The following is an 11,507-nucleotide window of genomic DNA, read 5'->3' as shown; positions in this document are numbered from 1 at the left end:
CCTTTTTATTCCCCCCCCCCCCCGATCAATTATTTATATCTGGCTGTTAAGGGAAGTCTGTAGCCTTGGGCCGTCTGGTTCCACATCTGCTTTCTGAATTAACCGTAAAGGTTGCTGCTGAGCTGGTATCTGTTAGGTGCAGATCCCCGCCTATATGCTGCCCTCCCCTAGAAAAAAACAGGGGCTGGGGTCTGGGGATAACCCTTTGGCTCAGAGGCTGGAGAGGTACCTAGTCCCTGCTAGCTGGAGGAGAGTGGGATTTAGTACTGCTTTAAAAGGAAGATTTAGGGGATCGAATCCCATCTTGGAGTAATACAGCTTCTTGTGTCTTAATCCCTTAATGAGCTGTTTCTAAGCTGCTCGTGGTCCTGCTGCTGTCCATCGCTGCTGCTTTAGCAAGGCTGAGGAAGGATGTGCAGTGCTGGGAGGGTGTTGATGAGTTTAGTTGTCAATGCCTGTGAAAAGTATTGCTGTTCCCAAATTTAGGATATTTTCTTTCTCCCAGGGTAGCTAATGTTGTCTGGGGGTGCACGGTTTGGGGCAGGGAGCTCGTCTCAGACCTGGGGACTGTTTACAGGCACCACTGGTAGGAAGAGACATTGCTGAGAGGAGGGCTGTGTGGTAGGTCAGCTGGCACAGAGCGAAGCTCTTGCCCTGACAGCTCCTCTGCTCGTGCTCCTTCTTCCTGGTGATGCGACCCTCCTCTTCTCCTGCTGGCTGGGGCTGCCACATGGCAGGCTGTCACGGAGCATCCTTTCCTGCTGCCTGGGGGGTCTGCTGAGCATCCTGCCAAAATATCCTGTGCAGCCGCGAAGGGAGAGGTCTGCGCTGCCCCCTTGGATGCTCCGAGTCACGGCCGGGTCAGGCAGTGGCTTGGCCAGGAGCTCCGGCTGGCGGAGAGGTCACTAAGGCAGGAACATAGTTCATCCCAATGGATCGAGGGGCCCCTTGGGAGCGGGGAAAAAGCAGCAGAGTGCCGGTGGATGATGCTGAGGCGCTGACTGAAGCGGAGGCTTAATGGTGCTCCAGCTCCTGACAAGTGCTGGTGGTGAAGGAAAATGCGTAAAGATTTTGGAAAGTGAAGGAAATGGACATGTTTTCCCCCTTGTTCCCCTGAACCATCCTCCAGGTCCAGCGCTCTGGCTTTTCAGGGCCATAGCATATTTTTCATTTTTCCTTCTCTCCCCCCATTTCTTGCCCTTTTATATTACCTGTCATATGACACGCGTTAAGGCTGGAATATTTTTGTAAAGGGTCATACTCCTGATGTGGGACTTCTCAGATCCGCTAACGTTTTCTCTGGGATGCCAAAGCTTCCTACGTCCCAAAACGTGGGGCTGAGCGTGACCCCCCCTGGGTTGTTGCAGCTCCTTGCTGGGATGTATGCTTCGTGCTTTGGTGGGACTGTAGGTATGAGTAATGTTTGCAAGCGGGAGCCCAGCTGCAGCGCTGCACAACCTCCCTCCCATCTGCGCACATCCCAAAAAAAAGAGTTAGCATTGGAAGAAATCCATCATATTCTCATTATTCTTACAAAATGCCTTTAAAAGGTACTGGTGCAGTGTGAAGGAGCATCCCAACCATGATAAGCAGGGGTGAGCTGAGGATGGGTTGTGCGGCATTGTCTTTCCACGCTGCTGAAGCAGTGACCCCGCGGGACTTACAGCCTGTGCATCCAAAGGGATGCATTAATGGGGATGGACTGGCAATTTATTTATTGATTTATTTATTTTTTTTTAATCAATTTTGCTGCATTCCAGACGTGGCAGGCTCAGGACCTGCATCACCTCTCTGCAAAGCTTGGAGATGCTCCACGGGAGTATTAGTTGTCATGGTGAAGTGTTAATGCTGGGTCTTTGGGTTTAAAAATGGCCTGAGTGGGTATTTCAAACAGAAGCACAGCCTATAAATCAGGGGGCTTGTGCAGTCTGGAAAATGGCAGACTTGGATGCGGGCAGCAGTGAAGGGGCAGTTGTCACCCAACCCTCGAGTTCAAATCTGAGCCTAAAAAAAAAGAGGAATGGGGGAAAAAAGAGAAAAGCTCCATAAATCTGGCTTTATAATATTCATCTAGTCTGGAAAGCGATGATAGAACCAAGGTAAATAATTTCTCTCTTGGACAAAGTTGAAAAAGTATATCTTAATTTAAACATTAATTCTAGTCAATATTAAAAATGGTTTTAATTTGACTTCAACTTCTGCACTGAACCCCCATTTGTGGCAGTGTTCATTTTGGAGACATTTGGGGAATAAGAAAGTCCCTTTCTCTAAAAATCAGTATTTTTTTTGTCTGAGCTGTATTTTCACACGTGCTGTGCAGGTGGGTGAAGGCTGGTGCAGGATCTCCTGTGCTTGCGTGGGTTTATGGCTGCTCGCTCAGTGCCTCTTGGCGGCCAGCTGTCACCACGCTCAGCTCACAGGGACCTTTCTCGTCTGGATGTCTTCTTCTCTTGGTAGCACTTAGGAGTAGAATTTGTTTATTCATCCTAGAAACGCAGAAGGAAAAGATTATAGCTCATTATTTCCTTTGCAAAGTCATTTTTAATAGCTGATGTTGATAGATATCTTATTGACTCACAAGTCCTCCCTCTTTTTTCATTGTATCGTCTTCTCCTGGGGTTTCTGAAGTGGTAGGTCAACTTTGACTCACCAGTATAACTGAGTAATGCCCTTGCTTTGATATGATCGCTCGCCTCTCCCCAAAAAGCCATTTTTTCTTTCCACCAAATGCAAGGATGCTGGAGTCCGAACTGTTTCCTTCCATATGAGGAATTCGTACGCCGAAGGGGGCAATAGCTCATTGCGAGATGCTCAGCGGTGGAGGCAGCCTCCATGGGAAACGCAGCCCTCCTCCGCTCTCTTGATGGGATGGGTGATGTCATTGACCATCTGAGCCACCCATCCTGGGGAAATTTGGCTTATTCCAGCTTGGCTTTTTGACTTTATGTTTTTTACACAGGGGAAAATAAAAAAAAAAAACTGGGGGTGGGAGGAGGGAGATGAGATCTTTGCACCTGGTCTTGTGCGGTCTTGGAAAGCGGAGTAGGATGCTGAACGCGGGAGCTTGAGAGCTGAACACAGGAAGGGCTTGAGAGCTGGGATGATCTTAACTTCTTCTCTGTTCTATTTCCCTCCCTTCTTCAGGTGGATGAAATTTATCACGACGAGTCCCTGGGCGTTCACATCAATATTGTGCTGGTCAGGATGATCATAAAAAAAAAAAAGCTGGGGGTGGGAGGAGGGAGATGAGATCTTTGCACCTGGTCTTGTGCGGTCTTGGAAAGCGGAGTAGGATGCTGAACGCGGGAGCTTGAGAGCTGAACACAGGAAGGGCTTGAGAGCTGGGATGATCTTAACTTCTTCTCTGTTCTATTTCCCTCCCTTCTTCAGGTGGATGAAATTTATCACGACGAGTCCCTGGGCGTTCACATCAATATTGTGCTGGTCAGGATGATCATGGTGGGATACCGCCAGGTAAATACAGCACTCAGATGTGGCGAGGAAGAGATGCTATTCAGGCTGGCCCCTGCTTTTCGGCCGCTTTCCCGGCTCGAGCCCTGCCCCGTGAGGGAAGGAGGGTCTCTGAAATGCAGTATAGGCGCAGCAGGCAGCTGCGGCTTCTCCCAAGGCTGGCAAGTGTGCAGCGACACCATGGCTTAGTGTCTCATCACCATAATATTTAGCACTTAGGTAGGCCCTGGCTTGGAAAAATGTGGCCGTTCAGGTCAGCCACCGAAGCCAAAGTGACAACTGTGCTGAGCAGGGATGAATTTGAACCATCATCTGGCTGGTGTCTGGAGAGCCCCATAGCAGTCCAGCCCCAGGGCAAAAAGAGGTCCCTGGGGAGACGGCAGATGACTGCAATCAGCCTTTATCTGCTTGCTCTGGGGTGTGGGAAAAACTATGAGAAGCTTCCTCAGAAGCTCTAGAGTGGCAGTAGATGATGGGACAAAGGTGGCTTCCCAAATTGGTAGCAGCTGGATATTAGTGAGGAGAAGCCGAGGCCAGGATCTCCTGTATCCCAGCCTTGACTCAGCTGCCCTGGAAGGCTTCTCTGGCTTTCCCGCAGCTCTTGGGTGGCTTGGGCACAGACAGAAAAAGCATGGGAAGGTTTCATGCTTCTCAGGTTGCATTTATTTTTTTAAGGCTTGTTTGAGTGCAAGCAGCCAAAAGATTTTCTTTAAAACAATGTGATTTGCTATACTTTTTGCGGCAAGCCCCTATCCTACATGAAGCATTCTAGCAAGGGTATTAATGACTCAACACAGTGGTGTCTGTGTGTGTGGTCCACAAATAAGCCCTGCTAGATCTTGGAAAAAACCCCTGCTTGTTACAGAAATCTGCTTGGCTGGCAGAAACCCAGTGCCTCCTAGAGACCCAGGGATGAGCAGATGTTTGAATCCGGGCGAGATCTCAGCTCACCACTGTTTAGGTCTGATGCTTCCTGAGCGAGTCCTCCTGCGGCTTCTTGTCTCCCACCTTGCACTTTGTAGGGTAAAACCTCCGTGGCTTCCACTTAAGGGCCAGCGGAAGGGCAATATTTCTTACCTTTCTTCCCACCGTTGCAGCTCAGCAGGTACCTACATGAAAGCATCATTTATTTTATAGTGCATCATTTATTTTATAGAGCATAATTTGCAAAATGCTAATCTTGAACAAAAAAAAAAAGATGAAGGACAAAGTGACTGCTATAAAACAGTCCTGGACACCTCCACCTATTTCCTATTGGGGTTTCAGTCTCTGTGGGTCAAGTTTTACAGGGGAGCATTGCTCTGCTCATTGCTGAGCATCAGCATCTTGCGACGTCTCAATGAGGAGCCCATGCAGGAGCTGGGAATCCGAATCCTCTTTGTTTCCCAGCTGCTCTCCTCTTTTACCTACTGCTGTCCCGAGCACTTGTGTGATTGAAGAGGGTCATATACCCTCCTGTACCAGACCACATCCGTTTGTGGGAATGATTTCCTTGCTGTTTTTAAATAAAAAAAGGCGCAAGATGCTTTGCAGATGCAAAGCAGGATGTTGTTGCTTCTAATTATGGAGAAGCACTGCTTAGGAGTCTTTCTGACCCCAAAACTCTTGGCAGGCTCCTTGTCCCCCACTAACTTACCCGTCTATTTATTTATTTATTTATTTTTAATTCTTTACCCAGTCAGTCAGCCTGATAGAGCGAGGGAACCCGTCTCGGAGCTTGGAGCAGGTTTGCCGCTGGGCTCACTCGCAGCAGCGCTCTGACCCGGAGCACGCCGAGTACCACGACCATGCTGTATTCCTCACCAGGCAAGATTTTGGTCCCGCAGGTATGCAAGGTACTGTATTTATCTCGATCAGGTATGTGCAGTTTGCTGGGGGAAAGCCAGCGAGGGGAGAGGATTTCTTGCAAACACAGTCTGTTTCTTGGCCAGTAAGGTCCAGAAAAAGGTTATAAAAATTGGTATTTTTTTAATGTGAAGTAGAAAAAAGACAGAAGTAATCCAGAGCATCAACCTGAACGGATAAAAAGATTATCTTTATTCATTCTGCCCTTACTTTGGTTTCATGCACCAATCCCCCTTGTCCCAAAGTGCCCTAAACAGTTTAAAAATAACATAAAAAAGATGGAATACCACAGGGAGTTTCATGGGGCCAGTCAGTCCTTTCTGTCCTCTGGAGGACCTTAAAACCTGGTTTTACATGGGTTGGTTTCTTGGCCCTCTTAGGACTGGACATGGGAGTGTTGAGTAAACCCTGGGCCAAAGAGGAGGTCGGAAGGAGCGATGGTAATAGTCTTGGTGCAGCTCTTGGTGCAGAGGCTGTGCTGACATGGTCTGAGAAGTTAGAGACCTAGGCAAAAAATTAAAAAAATTTGCAGGAAAAGCTTCTGGCATTTCACGGCTCCATTAGAAACGCAGATGCTTTGGTGGCATCATGAGAAGTGACTTCTCCCAGTTCTCCTGAGCCCACTGCCTCCAAATTGCCACCTCCTCCTTCCCACACTGGTGGCAAGGTCTGAATTTCCCATCAGGAGGCTCCCTTTGATGCCATGAACGTGCTGGTAATGTCACACTGATTTGTAGCACAAGTCCTTCTGGTGTGCATGGGAGGAAAGAGAGATGGAGAAAGAGTCCTGTCCTTGTCTCAATTACCTCCCTGAAAAGGTTCTCCCTGCAGCAGGGGATGAACCACAGGAGACATCCAGCTGGAAGCCCTCTTGAACATGCTGTTGGCCATCAAAGAGCAGAGCTTGGGTTGTGCCAACAGCCTCCCTGCTGAGCTGTTGACCTGCCTTGGGCACCTCATCCAGAGTCATGTGGCAGCATGGGTGAAATACCAGGTTTTGTTTCGTTTTTCTAGACCCTTCCTGGCAAAGTGACTGTGTCCAGAGGCATTGGTGAGAGGACCTTTTTTGGCATGTCGGCAGAAGGGGGAGACTGGCTGGACTCCCCCTTGGTGTGAAGGAGTCATGAGATCGATTCAGTAGCCCTGCTCTAGGGATGCTCGTTCCAGCTCCTTCCCCTTTTCCCTGCGGATCTGGCTCCCTGTTTTTCACACGTCTCCAGGACGGACATTTGCTTTCTGCAGAAGTTCCCATGGCTGCCATGTCCTTGCCTGGCTGTGTTGCATGGCACAAGGTGTGGGTGCTCCTCACCCATCAGGAACTGCCCTCTTGTTGGGCTGCTGGAATAGTAACACTTTGCTTACTCTTGCCTCTTTTCCTCAAAACAACGTCCTTTTAGCTCCATATCATCCCTTTTCAGCTCGGGGGTATATGCAATGAAGAACCAGACCGCGGCACCTCCAATACTTGCTCATGGCATATGTTCATTGGTGGTATCTAAGCGGCTTGCTAAGGTGATGGCAAATACCTGCTGGCTTCTTTAGCCACTGCTGTAGGGTGTATGTGCCAGTTGGGAAGCATCTGCCCTGCTCATATGTACCCTGAAGCTGAGCTGAAGGCAGAGGTGGTCCTGCTCCAAAGACCCTACAGCCTAAATCAACAAGCCAGGAGAAAGGCAGCCTTTGAGGATGAAGTCCTCCAAGTCACAGGGACCTGGGAATGGCCTAAATGTCAAGCCTGTACTTAGCTTGATGCCTCATCACTCCTTACAGTTGTGTGCCCAATTAGCCACAGAGACGGGGCTGAATCTGACTCGTTAACCCGCGTGTCCTCTTAGCCCAGGCTATTTCCATGCCAGCGAGCCAACCGTGCTCCATCACCACATCCCCACCAGACACAGCTCATACCTCTCCCTGCGTCGTGTCACCTCCCCTTGGCCAGTAAACCAGACCAGTGTCTGGTCTGTTGCGGCACTGGTTAAGCTGGATGCAAGTCCTTGCAAAGCGTTGCGGTCTTGCGGCGTAGCTCTTCTCTGCTGCAGGTCCAAGCTGAGCCTTAAGGAGGTTTACAAAAACTTCTTGGTGCTGGCAACAGCCCTGCTCATGGCATCTCTTGTTGGGGATGGGAGCAGTCATGGCCAGCACGGAGAAATTTTGGAAAGCTGATGCAATTGTTGCTTTGGGAATCGAGGGAAGCTAGAAGGTGTGAAGGGAAAGGGCCAGGAGGGACAACTGAGCTGCACTGCCCTCGTACGTGAGTTGCAAATAAACCCTTGCCCTTCAAAGAGAAATGCCTCTTGGGGATGGACAGATGGGTTGTAAATTATTAATTGCTGCTACTGAAGCCCCATCTAAACCAGAAGAGAGTGTCATGTCCCTCTGCAGTGGGCGGGCACGGAGAGCTTTCTGGCCCAGGCTGAGGGACGCTTTTGCTTAGATTTAATTTGTTGCCCTGTAATCACCCACAGTTGGCCTTTGAGCAGGCTGGTGGTCCACATAGAAGGTCAGAGAGGCTGAAACCAGGTAGGAAATGTCCATAAAGAAGAATAAAGTGCATTTGGAGGAAGCAAGAGACTGGCTGGTGTCTTGCCGGTACGGTGAGGACATGCTGCTTTTCCTCTGTGTGTGTCTGGTAAGCATTTGCAGGCTAATCTAGTCTTTACCAATTAAGTATTTTCCAGGTAGTTACTTCTTGCCATCATTCTCCCATGGAGAACCCTTTATACTTCTTCCAGTTCTCACTGGGGTCTTAATTGTGAGAGATCAGTGTCTGCCTTCCTGAGCATCCACCTTTTCATACTCCTTTGTCCCATCTCCCATCCAGACATCCAGAGCCTCTTTGGTTGGGAATTTGTCCCATTTTCATCCTAGACAAAATATATTTGCTCTCTCCTTGTACAAAAAACTTTCCACATCTTTACTCTTTCTTGTGGAAAGTTTCATGGGGGGAAAAAAAACCCTTTTAAAATGATTTTTCCAGGATTTGACTCATTACTGTATGGTTAAACCCAATTATCTGATTCTCTCTCAAGCTCTTAGTTTGACCTGTTACCTTTTGCTTTCCTTCTGACTGCAGTGCTCATTGAGCATGTCATTTCTCTGCTCTCTTTCTTGAGGTGTTTTAGTTTATTTGTTCATTGGAGTAAGTCTCGTTGCCCACTTGAATGTCGGGAAGATGAAAAAGAAACGCTTCCCCCATTAAATGAAACACTGAGTGTATTTATTGAAGCAGGCTGCTTTGAAGAGATCCTTGAGGTTGTGGGGGTTTCTCTGAGGTTACATGGTGCTTTGCAGGCAGAAGTGAACTTGCTCTGCATGTAATGAGAATTGGGTGTTTATTTAATCTTGGGCTTTTTGCTCAGCAACTTGGATTCACCCGACTTCTCCTTCACTTGGAGCAGAGGAAAAAATGCATCCATCGCTTCCCACAAAATACCACGTGAGTGAGCCCTTCAAAGGTTCGTGTCTGGGCTTGTTTTGAAAAATTAAATTATTATGGTGAGAGAAGTTTCCTTTAGAAGTTCCAGTGCAGGTGGACACCCTAGAAAATCTCCGCTCAGCTGATAAATAGAAATATGGAGGGAAATGCTCGCCCCAAACCCCCTTGGTTTTGCCTTATGCCCGGGGTGATGGTAACTTCTGGGTGTCCAGCGGTGCAGCAGCAACCTGTCCCTTGTCCCATCAGGCATCTGATCCTCTCAGTGTGGCCACAAAGTCAATTCTTGTTGACTTTAGGGCAGAGCTGTAGGAAACCTTTTATTTTTTGCTTTAATCTCTTGTCTTTGGCCAGCTGCGTGGTGCCGGGACCCACCCACTCGTTCAGCTTGAGAATTAAGCTCAGTGCAATCGCGTCTTTCCTCTCCACCCTCTTCCAGGGCAATTAATCATGAGTCGCTGGCTTGGTGTGGAGCAAGTGTCCCACAGGGATGGTGGCACATGGGCTCGGTGGACCCCGTATTTTGGCTGGGGTGTGTGCAGCAGGGCAGGCGTAGGGGTGTGTGTCTACCCTCAGCTCATCAGCACCCCTCTCCTGCTGCAGCTCAGCCTCCCTCTTGGCTCACTGACCTTTCTTCTTCGAGCATCCCTATCCCCAGGGCAGAGTTATCCAGCATGGTCCTGCCCTGCTTTTGCCTCTTGGACCTGTAAGTCCTTCCTTCACTAACTTGCTTTCCCTTGATGCCAAAAAGGGTCAGTCTTTTAAAAAAAAAAAAAAAAAAAAAAAAAATTTGGAAAGTAAATTCTAGAAGGTGCCAAGGAATTCATTGAATTGGGCAAAAATAATGTAAGAAAAAAAGGAAAATAAACCAAAATTGAGATGACGCATTGCTGAATGGGTGGGGGGAAGGCTTCCCTGCCCACAGCTGCCCCACTGCACTGCTCTTGATCGAGGGCTGGGGGCTGGGGAGGTGCATGGTCCTCCCCGGCTCTGTCTGGCGGGGGAGGGGGTGCCCCCGTGCCTGGGGCTAGTGCGGGTGCATGTGCGGGTGCATGGCAGGGGTCCCCTGTAGCCTGCGGTGAGCGAGGCTGTATTTTTGGCAGGGCTCTTGGGGACACCTCATGCCTTTTATTCTCTCTCTTCCTTTCTTCTTTATTTTTTTTTAATAAAGAAGAATGCGGGGGATGCCATTTCTGGGCTGGGAGGCGGTGGTCACTGACACCGATAAAGCACCCATGGGTCCCTTGGCTGCCCTCTCGCCGGCCCAGGTGAGTTGGCACGAGGGCAGAGAGATGCCGGCAAGCCTCAGCGTAACTTCAGCCTGCTTTTGGCACTGGCAGCCGGGATGGTTGTATTGGTGAGCAAGTTGTTGGGCTGCCGTCCAAGTGATCTGGGCAGCTCCTCCGCTTCAGCGCCTTCCTCTTAGTTTTCTCCTCCTGTTGCAGTGAAGCCAGGCTGCGGGTTTTGGTTTTTTTTTTAAATTTTTTATTTTTCCCCCCCTCTCTCAAAGGTTTTCTCTCTCCTCTCTTCCTCTCTCCTTCCCTTCTCTGTTGCCCCAGGCTATGCGCCGGTGACGGGCATGTGCCACCCACTCCGCAGCTGCACCCTCAACCACGAAGACGGCTTCTCCTCTGCATTCGTCGTCGCCCATGAGACTGGCCATGTGTAAGTCACAGGGACACAGCTGGCCATCCCCTTCGGTGGGGGGACAAGCATGGTGGTGTCCCTTTCTTTGCAAAAGGGACTTTCTGCTGGCACAGGCATGCATACCACCGTGGCATGAATGGGCTGGTGTAAATCCCCCGGGAACCTGACTTTACACCGGCTTTTTCCACCAGGTTAGGCATGGAGCACGATGGCCAGGGCAACCGCTGTGCCGATGAGACCAGCATGGGGAGCATCATGGCACCGCTGGTCCAGGCCGCCTTCCACCGCTACCACTGGTCCCGCTGCAGCAAGCAGGAGCTCAACCGCTACATTCAGTAAGTCAGGAGGGGATGTTCTCCCTTCGGATGGTGTGACTGCCTGCATTTTGTACCCAGCAGCTCCTGAGTGAAGCAAGCGGTGGACAGGTCCCCATTGGGATTGCTTGTTTTGGCAAGAATAGCAAAAACAGGTCCTTGGGAAGTTATTTTCCCTTTTTCTTCTACTAACAGCTTTGGTTCCTTGCACAAATCTGAATTGGTTTTGGGCTGTGGAGGCTGGAGGCAAACAGGAGCCTGATAAAAGCTGGAGATGTCAACAGAGCAATAGTTTGTAGATCTCTGCTGGTGGAGCACAGATCCAGATCTCAAATATTTTTGCCATTTGCTTTGGGCAGCCTGTGTGGTTTATCCTTTAGGCTGTAAAATGTTGTGCGCTGCATAAAAAAAAAAAAAAGGTGTAGAAACAGGCCAGCAGCTTTCTGTGCGTCGGGGCCTAGAAGAGTGGCAGGAAAGCAGGTGGCAGTGGTGGTACCCACTAGCGCCAAGGTGCTCTGTCCTCTAGGGAGCTGCAGGCAGGGGAGGGATGCTTGTCTTTCGGGGACTCTGCTGTGGCAGGCTGACCCTGGCTGGATGCCAGGCACCCACCAAGCCGCTCTATCACTCCCCTCCTCAGCTGGACAAGGGAGAGAAGATACAACAACAGGCTCGTGGGTCGAGATAAGGACAGGGAGAGATCACTCACCAATTACCGTCACGGACAACACAGACTCGACTTGGGGAAAATTAATTTAATTCATTACCAATCAAATCAGAGTAGGATAATGAGAAATAAA

General features: G+C 49.5%; 1 protein-coding gene across 1 annotated transcript in view; it reads left to right on the top strand.

The window, feature by feature from the left end:
- ADAMTS14 (ADAM metallopeptidase with thrombospondin type 1 motif 14) overlaps positions 1 to 11,507 on the top strand; it is a 36,330-nt gene that overhangs the window by 14,781 nt on the left and 10,042 nt on the right. Inside the window, exons 4-7 of the mRNA XM_019474921.1 lie at positions 3,391 to 3,474; positions 5,150 to 5,306; positions 10,309 to 10,414; positions 10,588 to 10,731. Coding sequence (XP_019330466.1) covers positions 3,391 to 3,474; positions 5,150 to 5,306; positions 10,309 to 10,414; positions 10,588 to 10,731 — 491 coding nt within the window. The remainder of the gene's footprint in view (positions 1 to 3,390; positions 3,475 to 5,149; positions 5,307 to 10,308; positions 10,415 to 10,587; positions 10,732 to 11,507) is intronic.

The sequence above is a fragment of the Aptenodytes forsteri genome, unplaced genomic scaffold (genome assembly GCF_000699145.1).
Source record: "Aptenodytes forsteri isolate BGI_AS27 unplaced genomic scaffold, ASM69914v1 Scaffold349, whole genome shotgun sequence".
Taxonomy (NCBI): Eukaryota; Metazoa; Chordata; class Aves; order Sphenisciformes; family Spheniscidae; genus Aptenodytes; species Aptenodytes forsteri.
Note: the sequence above shows the minus strand (reverse complement) of the source record. Positions and strands in the feature narration are given on the sequence as shown.